Source organism: Hirundo rustica, chromosome 17 (genome assembly GCF_015227805.2).
Source record: "Hirundo rustica isolate bHirRus1 chromosome 17, bHirRus1.pri.v3, whole genome shotgun sequence".
Lineage (NCBI taxonomy): Eukaryota > Metazoa > Chordata > Aves > Passeriformes > Hirundinidae > Hirundo > Hirundo rustica.
In genome coordinates this window covers 6878901-6891846 of record NC_053466.1, presented here as the reverse complement: position 1 = coordinate 6891846, position 12946 = coordinate 6878901, and the positions used below count along the sequence as shown (strand labels likewise).

At 44.8% G+C, this 12946-nt stretch overlaps 1 protein-coding gene across 3 annotated transcripts in view; it reads left to right on the top strand.

Moving 5' to 3' along the window:
* LOC120760722 (uncharacterized) overlaps window positions 1-11183 on the top strand; it is a 32267-nt gene extending 21084 nt beyond the window's left edge. For 2 of the 3 annotated variants that reach the window (XM_040081259.2, XM_040081258.2), the window contains exons 3-7: window positions 2496-2547; window positions 2648-2750; window positions 3989-4152; window positions 7970-8215; window positions 8819-11183. In XM_040081259.2, the coding sequence (XP_039937193.1) occupies window positions 2496-2547; window positions 2648-2750; window positions 3989-4152; window positions 7970-8215; window positions 8819-9556 (1303 nt within the window). In that variant the 3' untranslated portion in view covers window positions 9557-11183. The remainder of the gene's footprint in view (window positions 1-2495; window positions 2548-2647; window positions 2751-3988; window positions 4153-7969; window positions 8216-8818) is intronic. The other variant, XM_040081260.2, reaches the window with a different exon arrangement.
* The last annotated feature ends 1763 nt before the right edge of the window (window positions 11184-12946 follow it).

The window sequence follows — 12946 nt, the reverse complement described above, 5'->3', positions numbered from 1 at the left end:
AGAAACATGCTCCCTTTGCTATGGCAGCAGTCTGGGCTGATACACATGTTGAGTAGGCTGTTCTTGCTCCAACACCCCTATTTAATTTCACTGTAACCATCCATGAAGCAGGGTATTATTCAACCCAAAAAGTACACTGGCAATCTGAGGCTCCACTGGCTGAGGTTTCCTCTGCAAAGCCTGTTTAGAAAGTCAGGCCATGCTGCTCACATTCACAGTTTGGCTTTTTGCTTGTCAGATGTTTACAAAATAATGTTCTGGTCTTGCTGACCAACAGAGAAAAAAAACAAAGACCAAGTCCACAGGATTTCAGCCTCACACACCAATGTTTGTGTTTCTGGTCGCTGGGAATACATCCTACCAGGGGTCCTATGGCACAGGATTAGGCTTGATTCTTTTAATTCTTTTAACACTACCAATTATGCCTCTTCATTGCTCTACAACATTTCTTTTATTTTTTTAAGAAGATATCTATACCTCAGCCAGCTATTGACTGAATGCAAATAGAGACTACCCCTACTCCTTTAACCTCTTGACAGGGTGTTTACTATCCCAGCCTCCTTTATTCCCTGCATGCTGTTCCCAGGAAGCCTTGATTGCACCACTTTATTTTTTGTCAGACTTGTAGCATTTAAGTGAGACCAGGTGGAAGTGATGCCATGACCCGTGCTGAGTTACCTGTGTTGCGCTGGAAGAGTCTTTTTCTCCCTCTTTACTGTGGTAACTGCTTCAAGGGTATTGGTCTCTGGCCCACTGGCACTGGTTTTAAATGCAGCTCAGAATACGACTGCTGAGGCCATTAAGCACTAAGCACTAAACTTCTTTTAGACTGAGCCCATCAAGCTCTATTTTATGCTGCTTGTCCTAAATAGGGGCTTGAAATCAGGTGTCAAATGTGTATTAGCCGGAGTCTGTCCTCACCGTAGAAAATGTCAGGGTGGCACGGGGTGGGTTGAAGGGGGAAATAAATGATGGTGCTTTACCAGTGCAGCACACTCAGAGCTGGGATCAGCCCCCCGAGGCACAGGGACACTGTCCTGGCTGGACTGGGCACTGCAGACGATGCCAAGAGGAACCTGGAAGCTCTTGGCCTTGTAAACTCGCCTTCTACTTTCTTTTCTCTTCATACTTTATTTATTCCACTGGTACCAGGTTTAGCTGTTGATTTTTTTTTTTCCCCCCATTTCTATCTGCTGCTCTTGCTCAGCTAAAAGTAGCAGCCTCTGCCTTGCCAGGAGCAGAAATGGCCTGGGATGGGCTTGGCACCCACTGCCACTCCAGTGCACCAAGTCATCAGCAGTATCTGCTCAGGCTCATTGCATTGAGCAGGGCAAAGCTCTCTGGGGAAACTCCAAGTCTCTGCCACACTGCAGCTTTTGTTTGCTACTTGGGGAGGGAATGAAAGCTTCAGTTGTTAGTTGGCCAATAATTCTAATTACTTTTGGCCATGAAGCCTGGCTCGAGTAATGGGGGATTTTTTATTTTCTTTCCCAAGCCCCAAGAACAACAGATACGTCCACCTTATTTAATTTTAATCCTGTCCCATGCAGTCAAACTTCTGCTGTATGGCTGCAACCCACGAATTGCAACTGCACTTTAGGTCTGCGCAGCCTCCCAGCACTTGAGTGTACAGTGACTCCATCAAGCCTCCAGTGTTGCCACCTCTCCCCACCCAAGCTGCCCTGCCAGTCACTGCCAGCTGCCCATCCATCACCTGGGGCTGAGAATTTGCCTTTGCAATAACCTGGGTTGCATCCCATCAGTCAGTGCCTAATGCTGCCCCGTTGCACCGTCCTCTGGAGAACCACTGGGCACAGACTACACTTGTTTCAGTCATTATCACATCCACCTGTGCCAGCCTTTCTTTGTGATAGCTTTATGTCTTATTCATCCAAAAGTTTATAACCCCAGTTGCTTTGTAATCTCAGTTTTAATAAAAATGTGGAAAAAATGGCTAAGAGCATGCATGTGTCTCCCTTCAGCCAAGTTCATCCCATCATCATCTGCCACAGCACTGCTCTTTAGCGAAACAGTCATACAAATGAACAGCATCTGATGCTCTCTGCTTGCTAAATATAACCCAGTATGCAGAATTAGCTGTGCAGATGAAATATTCTGTCTAGTGGGATAAGAAGGATGTCACTGCCCAGACTGAAGGATCTCAGTCCTGCTATTCAGTTACTGATGTGAAAGAGCAGCTGTCAGGGGGAGCCTGGTGGGACTTGGCCAAGGTCTGAGCTCTGTTCCTGCTTCTGTAGTGAGCACGAGAAGAAGATGACAGCTTCTTCTCTTCTTCAGCTGACTTTCCACCACATGAGCATATAATTTTCTCCCCTTGTTTACAGGCCTTGCTGCCTTGAGTCTTGGCAAGTATTTTGGATGCTCATAGCCTGCCGGGTTCCCCGCGCAGGATGAGCAGAGCCGAGAACTTTCCTGCTGTGGATCTTTAACTCTCTCGAGGGCTTGTTGTTGTTGTTGCTGTCTCTCCTTTTCAGGCAGAGAACGTGCCCCAAAAGGAGCTCATCCAACGCATGCAGTGAGCAGGAGGTTAGTGCTAATGGCTTCAGCAATTTCTGTTTCTCTCTTTCATATTGGCTGTTGCACTGTTTATCTGACGATGTTTACTGGGGCATGTTCTGAGTTGTAGAACAGGATCCAGAACTCCACTGTCGATATCAATGAGCTCCAGCTGGTGGTGCCAAGCCGGGAGAATGAAAACAACAACCACTCTGTGAGCCGGGAGCAGGCGGGTAAGTGCGGGGCATCGTCCGGAGCGGGTCAGGGCACCCCCGAGCCCCGGGCCAGTTCATCAGATCGCTTCTTCCCCGCAGTCCTCGTCACTGTCTCGCCCGTGCACAGCTGGAGAGCTACTCCACAGCAGAGTGCCTTTGTTGTGGGGACTGTCCCTTGCCGCTCCCCCTCCCTGGTAGGGTAATTCCCCTGGCAAGGAGCTCACACAAGCACAGCTCCAGCGCGCTGCCAACACAAGCTGTCACAGCACATGGCATTGCAGAGACACTGGGTTAGCGGAGCGAATGCGTTGGGTTCAGGCTGCTGTGAACAACTTACACAGAGCCATAAACTGGGGAAGAGTTTCATCTGCCCCAGGCCTAGCTTTGCTCAGAAAGGATGGGGTTCACAATGCTCAAATTGCCTTTGGCCAGCTCCAGCTCCCAGAACTCCCTGTTTCTGTGGGTCTGTGTGGATGGAGGTGCTTTGGGTGGCATTTACCTCACAGTGTGCTTCCAGAAAAAACATCCCAGCCAAGCTACAGACAATGTCACTTGCTGCAATTTTGAGTCACAACACATGAACTGCCCAGTGCTCCTTTTGGTTAGTGGATGCCAACAGGGAGCTACTTTCTGTTGTGGTGCGACACACCATCAGTTTCCCCGTGAACTATCAGCCACTACACACTCAGCTCTCACAAGGGTATTTCCATAAAAAGCTAATTCTGTACTCCAAGCCATGACAGCTTCCCATCTCCTTCTTGAGGAGGTTGTGGCCAGAGTTCTCCTTGCCTGGACTAGATGACAGGCCTTGGTGACAGGTGCAGACACCTCCCCCTCCATGGCAGTCCCTACAGGCTGCCTGTAGGAGCAGCTTCACTGGGGTTTAACCAAAAACTACAGCTCCCAATATTACCAGGTATGAGTAAATACAAACAAATAATGAGTTGAGCAAGTCTGCAAGTTTCTGATCTGTAGCACAACCTCATGTGTTTAACACAAGGAATTTCAGTTCATGTCTGTTTTTATTAGAAAGCAGACCCAAGGGTGTTTCTCCTCTCCTCTTTTGTTTTTAAAAACTTGCAGTTTCAGGAGAGCAAACTGTTGGCTTGATTTTTCGTTCTGGCTTGTGCAACAGACAGCCAAAGTCCTTTCCAAATTGTCTGCGGAGGGAGGGAGGAGGGTTTGTCATGGAGGGGTTGGAAACAGATGTTTTGGACTCTTGCAAGCAGTCTTTATTGATTTTCTTCCTCTCTCAGTCACTTCCTGCAGAGGCAGCACAGAACGGTCTCCACAGGACACTGACCCAGATGTGCCCTCCTCCATCTCTGCAGTGACCACAGAGACTGGGAGTGATGAAGTGTTTATCATTTCTGCTGGACCTGGGACCAGTGGGCTGAGCTTTACCACCTACAGGATACAGGTACATGCCCCAGCATCTCTAGCAAGCTGCAGGATGTCCCTCTTGGACAGCACTTGTCATACCTGTCCATTTATGCCTAATGCCCTCTTTATAGAAAGGCAGGGACTCATCCAGGCCGTTCCCCTACCCCTCAGGCTGGGCTGCCTTCAGATGATGTGGACTGTGTTCCCCTCAGCCAGTATCTTCCCAGCTTTGGAAAGAGCAAATGCAGAACCCTACCTCACCTCTGCTAGCAAATAATGGAGATATTTGCCAGCAGGCAGTAGGACCAACCTGCAGAAGTGTTAATTGGCAAAGCTGATGATCCATTAAAATTACCACCTGTAGCAACTGAAAGACCTGGGGGTCAGACCTACTCCTGCCCACCACTCCAGGGGATCAGGGAAGTTACTCAGCTCCTCAGCTTGTCAGAAAGTGTCTCACCAAGCTGATGTGAAAATTAACAGTTTTGTCTCCAAAAAAATCAAGTACTTCAAGTGGAAACACTGAGGCCTTCACAAAATCACAGACAGAAACCAGAATGGATTCAGCAGTTTCTCTCTTATTTAAGCTCTTTCCCCTGGACTCCTGGTCCTTTATTTGTTTAGAAACAGATGATGTCTCAGAAGCCTCAGGTCTGGCTGTCACCTCTTCAACCTGGAGTGAGTGCAGACAGAACACATTCATTACAAGTGTCTGCTAAAGCCTTTCCCAGGTCAATACTCTCTTCTCCAGTGCCCTCTCTTTTTCCCACAAGAGGATAAACAACCAGCACAAGGAACTCACATGCCCAGGACAGGCTGTGTAATACTTCTGTCACAAAACAGTTTACAAAACAAAAGCATTCTGTATCCCTGCACTTGATTAGGAAATCAGCCAGGAGGCCAGGCTGGTCAGGATTTTCCTACGCTGGTCTGAGACACGTGCTGAGCTTTTCCTCCAGCTGGCCACCCTGACGAACAGAAAGGGGGAAAGGAGGGAAAACTGCTCTGGAGCCTTCCCTTGCCCGAAGATTTCCTTCTGTGGAGCAGGGCACTGGGAGCTGTAGCCAGACTGGGCACCCCTGGGCAAACACCTGCCCGCCCCAGCCCTTTGCAGAGCAGAGAGCTTCACCTGGTGGCAGCCCCACACTCATCCAGCTTCTAGGCAGGAGGGAAAACCATTTTCCTGCCCTTTTTCCTCATTTCAGTGAGAAGGAACAAATACACATAAACCCCCCCTTTCTATTCTGACATAGCTTCTGCAAGCGATCTTCAGAGGGCATTGATACATTAAAAACCCCAAAAAAGTGTTAAATCAGTGAAAGTAACGCAAAGAATTGAACACATTAGTAACTTGGGAAACATCTCATCTCCTCAGTGATGTCCATGCAGCACACAAGTGAGGCAACCAAATTCTCTAAGGAACAGAAAACCAAGCCTGGAAGCATGACAGGGCCTTTTTAAAAGCCCCAGACCTTTCCCAACAGCTGAAAACCATCTTTTCCAGGGCTGTGGAAATTGAGCACAGCAGACTAATTACAAACCTCCACTCGAAGGGGTTCTCATCAGGCCTTTGTACTGAGGGTTCCTGGATGTTAGGCGTGTTTACAGTTGAATTTTGAGACGTGTATTTTTAGGGTGTGAAATGCCGCTGGCCAGCCAGCCTCCAGGCCTCACAGAGGATATGGAGCATGGCTCTGTGGCCCAGCACTCGGCTGTGGATGAGATATCTGCTGGAGCACAGCCCGCTCCTTGGCAGGAGCTAAGCAGTTAGCCCCATGTGAAAACATGTGTGAAATCCTCAGCCTTCACAGCACAGTAAATAATGCCAGCAGACTCACCTCACGCAAAATGCTCGACTAGGATTTGTCATGGTAATAAGGAGCTTTCATTAAAAAAAATTATCTTGATCTTTTCCCCGAGAAATTGTGTCTGGCTGCTTGGTCCTGTGCTGCCCACCAAGTGTGAGCCTCAGCTCACTGAGCCGGTGATTAACTGGATTTTGCTCTGCAGCTTTTAAAACCTACATGAAGGCACCAGTCCTGTGTTGTGAGGGAAGAGCTGGGAGAGCAAAAATCCCTCTCTGTTTGTGACTGGCATGAGGAAATGGAGGGTGGGATGGCTTTAGGGGAGATTCCAGGTGTCTTCCAGCAGAGTCATGGCTTTCTAAATCCCCTTTGGTTTAAAGCATCATTCACCCCCTGGCTAACTTACAGCTATGATCTCTGACTTCTGATCAGACACTGCAAGTTTCAGGTGCAAAGGTTTGAGTAAAGAGTATGATCATGCAAGTTTAACAAACATTTCTTACCAAAACATTTCCAAAAGGCTTGAAAATACATTGCTCATCTTCCCAGTTACTTCCAGTGTATCTATCTCAAAACCAGTGGCTAATTTTTACATCAGTTAGGAGGTATTTATAATAATATTAGAATAATAAATTCTAAGACAGCCTGAAGAGGCCACTGAGGAGAAGACAGCCGGCTTAAAAATCTATAAATAAAGATTGTCTCTTTAATAAAATCTTAGAGTAGGAGCTTAATGTTGAAACAAACTTATCCAGAGCTGATGCCTCTCCTGGCTTCCTACTGAGTTTCTTTTTCTGATCGAGTGCTAATTTCTTGCCTCTCTGCCCATCCATTTTCAATATGACACATTTCACTAAATAGTTTCTTTGATTTGCAGAAACTTGGGAGATTCAGTTTCTCAGAAATAACAAATTACATGTTTCTGGTTTCTCAGGATTTTTAAATCCAGGACACTGTGGGATTTATTTCAGACACTCTTTAAGAACTATGTAAACTTTGGGAATGTGGATTTTGCATTCTTCTCATGACAACCATATTCGCACAGCTGAAAATTAAAAATATGTATAGAGTTGTGTAACAGGAGGCTTAAATAACAGGTGAAGTATTAGTAAGAATGTAAGGAGATTCATAGGAATGGCAGGGACTATAACTTCCCTGGCTCTAAGCTCATATCAATACTAAGGACAAAAATTGTGATTTCAAAAGCAACATCAGAACTTAAAAAGTTTGGAAGAGATGTTTGTCTATAGTTCATTCCCATTCTGATCAACTCTGCTCATACACAGGGCTGGTGACAGCAGCTTAATGTAGTCTCACCTTCTGATGCCAATTCCACACCTGTCTGGATGTCTTGTTCCACTCCTAAAGCATGCTGTCCACCTGAAGAGCATTTTTAATGTGAAATGTAAATCTTCTTGGCTCCAATCCAGTTCTTGTGCTTCTTGTTCTATTCAGCACAAACACTGAGAACAGATTATTTCCTTTCTCTTTATTTTTCATTCTTTTTATTTTTTATTTCTTCCCTTACATACGACAAAGAACACCACTTAGTTCAGTCCTTTCTCCTGAACTGTGCATTTTTGAGACTTCTCTTCTTGCTTGCTTCTGGGTTTCTTTCAGCAGGCTCCATCCCCCTTAAGTTTTACTTCCCCAGACAGCCACACCTGGAGCCTTCCAAGAGCCAAGCAGAGTAGAATAATTCAGTTTGACACAGGTGAAGTTTACAACTCTGATCTGTCAACTACATCCAGTAAAATTAAGCTGTAGCTATTCCATATATTTAGTGAGGGTTGTAGGACTGTATTTTATGTAACTGAAATTTCCCACTTCAGCGTTAAACCCTGGGGAAGCAAGGTAGAACTTCTCCTCCAGGGAAGCCGGCGAGCTTCAGGCAGCACACAGGAACAAGGAGGAGGAGAAGCTGCATCCCTGTGTCCTCTGAGGACGACCGAATCCATCATTCTCCTGCACTAACAGCCCGCTTTCAAAGCGCTCTTAAAACGTCGTGATGAAAGATGCCCGTCAATGATCTTCATTTACTCTTTTCAGGACAAAAACCTGAAAAGAAGCGTCACAAGCCCGGCCTCTGTGTCAGACTGGCTGAGCTCCCACCCCACGGCTGCGGGGGCAGAGGCTGCTGAGAAGGGCAATGTGCAGCTGGACAATCCCTGTCCCAGGCAGCGCACGTGGAGCGCCCGCACTTTCCACGACTTCCTGGCTCCCATACCACAGCTACAGAAAAAATGGTGTAGCTGGAGCACCAACAGCCCCTTCACAAAGCTGGTTGACAGCAGTGTAAGTCTTGCAGGGAGGGGAGGACGTTGGGGTCTCTTTGTCAGTATTTCCCCGCTGTTCACTGCTGGGACACGTTTTCCCCTCGGCCGGTGCCTCGCTTCTCCGTCCTGCAGTGCAAACACACCTCAGTCCATCTTCCTTGGTGTATGGGAAACTCTCTGGCCTAATTATATTGTAATTTAGCCAGGCTTTCCTAAAATATTAAGCAGCTGTATTTTCCAGCAGTTGGCACCTGGTTAAGAAATTATCCAGAAGAACATTAAAAAATGCCTTCAGACAAGATTATCTCATTGAGTGTTCTGACACGTGCTTTTTTCCCCTGGTTATGCCTTGAATTTGTTATAATTAATATATTACTGCGCTGCAAGGAATCCGTAGGTGTGGCAGGGATATATCTGGGTCTCACTGACTGTAGGCATCAAACCAACAGCTTGTTACAAAGCTAATAAAGGATGTTTCTTCCTTTTAAAGGTAATAACAGGTTTTTGCTAAAGAATGTATCTTACCTCTAAAATAACCAGGAATTTTAACTCTTGGGGTTAAAGCTTTGAGAGAAAGCTGCTTTTCATGGCACATCTACTAATTTTGTACTATTTTGTGCAGGGTTTTTCTACAGCTGCAAGATCCCAAGGTGTGCCAACCAGAAAGGTAATCTCAGCCACTGAGATAGAGGGAGCATCAGAGACTGTTTACTCTGATTCATCTGTCAGTAATGCCTCATATCCCCTCACTCTGTCTGCACAGAGACAGCGGAAGTTAACCTCCTGCAATTTGAAGAAATCCAGATTCGGGAACCCTTATTTTGGATTTTTAGCCAGTTCCCCTGACAGCAAACATGTGAGGTCCTTGGATCCCTCAAGACATCTAGGGGCAGCATCTCCAGTTAACAGCCAAAGCCCCAAAAATCTTCTAGAGAGCTCCAACCCACTGAAAATCAACTTGGTCAATGGTTCAAAAACAAAGGAGCTTATGGTAGAAACAGATAAAAACAAACCGGTTTTTGTTATTTCTGAAGAAGGGGATGATCAGCAGCCTCTGGTCCTGGCAGAACACCTCAGTCAGTGCGGAGATCACCTGTCAGAGCAAAATGCTGCGTATGCTCCGGCCGTGCCAGAGAAACAGCCGGTGGTTCTGACTGCAGAGGGGAACAGCTCTGCCACCTTCACATCGAGCCTTCCCCTTTGGGCAAAATCCCCCACTTCATACAAAGGCCATGGGAAGGCCCCCAGCTCCTCCCGGGACCAGCAGAGCTCTGCAGGCGGAGATGCCAACACTACTGAGACCTCACAGAACTGCGACACCCCCGCTGCTCCTACGCTGTGCCAAGCTTCAGTCCAGTGACGTCCTCAAAGACTGAAACATCAGTTCCCAAACGCAGAGGGAACGGGGACATGAGCGGAGCAGAAGCTGTGCAGAGCAGCTGAGTGTGGCAGTCACATGTGGCAGCTTTGTTGAGAGCAGTCTTTGCTTCCCACACGTGGGATTGAGATTACAAGCATACAAACCACAGCGCAGCACAAATGCCATCTCTCCTCATGCTCACTAACCTCATCTCTCTTCTCCTGCATGAGATTTGGATGTAGTTTGTATTACAAAGCATCCTCTGAAAAGGAACTTCAGACTGCAGAAACCCTTTTCTGGGATGGGAATGAAAGTGACCTGAGGCGGTCACAACGTGGTTTATATCCGAAATGTAAATCAGTCCCCTGTCCCTGTGGTATCACTTGAGTCTTTCTGTTGGGAGCTCTGAGTTAACTTCTGTTTATAGCTCTGCCTGTACAATCCAAGCCTTGCCAAGCCAAGGGTAAGAATTCAATCGTGCATGTTTGCATACAGTTTTGTAAACTTCATTTTAAGTATTTCATAACTTCTGCAGTCTAGCACAAAACTTACCAAGCATTAGCAACTCTAATATTAAAGAGCAAGATTATCTCATCTCCTAACTCTTTAGAGAAGGCAACCCAATGCCAGATGCTTGTTCTATTAAAGTCTGATGTAGTTTTATCTTTGTTAGGTCTACATAGGCTTAGAACACCTCAGTCCACTACATTAAATGACTCCTCATGGCAACAGGAGCATGTGTACAAAAACACTGAAATACTCGGATTAGTCTTCAGCATCCAACACTTGGATATTTGCAGCTGCTCTGATCCTATATCCACCAGCTATTTATTGCTGGTAACGCACATTGACTAGAGAACTATTCCCCTTCCTTTAGCAGGCAAGACTTGAAAGACAGAATTAAGGTGGGGCAAATTTGAGTGCTCACTTTCTTTAGAAATTAACCCTACGTGGCTGTGCCTCCCTGAGTACAAATCCAGGGCATTCAATGGAACACTGAACCAAAGGGAAGCCTGCTAGTCTCACTGCCTCTAAAAACACCAATCAGTATTTTAATTGCCTCCTGGTGATATTTTCCTATCCTTGCAAGAGATTCCTGCATGTTTGTCCCACAATTCAGAATTGTTTTCCTTTCTTAAATGAAAAAATTCCCTCTGAAGCTGCATTTTGCAGCTGAGACAGCACATTGTTTTAAAGCAATAGTATGTCATAAAACAGGTGTCAGAAAGAAATAATCTGCACAAGTCTTCCCCTCTATTAGCTGCAGTGTGCATCCAGTTATCTTAATCCTTCTCTCTGAAGGCATTTAAGACTGATTCCTGAAATATTTAACTGAATTGTTTATGATTTCACCTGCTATTACAGCTTCCATGTGCCACCTATTAACGTCTGAGATATGCAACACAAGACTATAGGTTTTGCCTTATATTTTCTCTGTTATGTTTACATGTCTACCTAGACATAGAAGCCGTGCAGCTGGTAGCAGTGGAAGCAAAAACACATTTGCCCTTTAGCAGTTGACTCAAATATGAACAGCAAACAAGTCTCTGCATTTATTATTTCCAGACTGTGTTGAGTAGTTTTGAAGTGCCAAAGTCTGGCTCCATGTTGGTTGGGTTTTTTTTTTTTTTTTTTTTTTTTTTTTTTTTTTTTTTTTTGGTCTTTGTCGTTGTTGTTTTAAATTAATGCTACTTGATTCAAAGGGAAGAGTTAATATATTTATGATTTTAAAAGTATTTAGAAGTCTTCAGTACTCTAACAATAACTTTCACCGCATTAAATTCATATACATTGTAATTCAATGTTCTGTTACTTATTATATTTCTAAAGGTCAAAATACTAAAATCTACTTTTGAAAAGTATTTGTGTTCAATTATTGACAATAGTTACATTTAAAGGGCTGGAAAAAGTGGCTTTTTCAATAAAAGCATGTTTAACTACTCATTTCTACGGTGTAACAACACTTACTTTGTTCTGCTGGAAGCCTGAGTTGTGCCTCAGAGCACCGGGACAGCGTGTGGAGGACCCCAGCGGTGGCAGAAGAGCAGAAAAGCAAACACTCCTTTTTAGATCCTTCCCGGTTCCTCCGAGACTGAAGATGAGGTGTTTGTTTACACCCACCTCCTCCACTACCTGTTGTGTAACCAAAGAAGAGATTTTGCTAACCAGGTTTGTCTAACTGCTGCCAGAGGAGCTTTCTGTGGGAGTTTGTGTTTCCTCTCAGATCCTGCTGCCTGAACACTCTTCCATCACTGCTGCAGCAGCACAGGGCCAGTTATTCACAGCACTGCACCAGACACCCTGGCTGCAGCAAGGACTGTATACATACACATACACATATACATACACACACATATATGGGATGACAGAGGCCCTGCTCCTGATGAACATCCAGTATTGAACAGTGCTGCTTATGCTCTCTCTAGTTTAGGCAGATCACTAAAACTAACTGCTAACAAGCTATTTGTGTTTTATTTTGTACCTTCAAAGAATGTATATTTTCTTCCTCTTACAGCTAAAGCAACTGTTTTGAAGATCTTTTTTTTTTTTTTTTTTTTTTTTTTTTTTTTTTTTTTTTTTTAATTCCCCAAGAACACAAACAGCTTCTACCCAAACTTTTCAAAAAAAGTCACAGTGCAGAGTTAAGAAATTCTTCTGGGTGGAAAAAAGCACTTTAATACTCTCAGCTGTAAATATTGACTAGGATTAGTTTTTAAATAGTATTACTTATGGCATTTATTTTGCTCCTAACAGTTATTATTACTTGGGAGAGCTATGCTGCCACTTTTAATGACAGAAAACCTCATCCTCATGCATGGGCTTGCACTCAGTTTTACCCATGTGCAGTGCAGAGTTTGCTGCATGATTCTCTGTTCTGTAGCCAAGCAGCAAATGGGATAAGCACTCACTGAAGAGGGGGAAAAATCATCCCAATCACAATTGCATGGAGGAAAAATGTCAAAAAACATTATGGAGCTAGCAAAGAGAAGCATACTTTTTAACAAAACTGAGTAATATTCCCCTTTTTTATTTTTAGAATTAGTTATTCTGGAATATACTAGTCAAACCCTTTAGCCAATGGGGCAAAAATATGTAGACCTTCCCTATATTTTCACTGTTTAAACAGAGCTTCCAAATAAAAGCTTGAAGCTATACAAGCTGTCAACAATCTGGTGTGCTGAGGTTCTTACTGTCAGGTACTTAAACTGATTGGGAATGGAAGGTCAAAGGGAAAACAACAGATTTAACATCCAGGCAATGCATCCTAACTTGGAAGAGTCAGAATAGCATTTAGCAAGAAAAATCCACTTATAACTTAGTAGCAAAAACATGAACTGAGGTTTCCTTTCAGAACTCTAACTTTTTGTTAAGAGCAGCTGGTTACAAAGC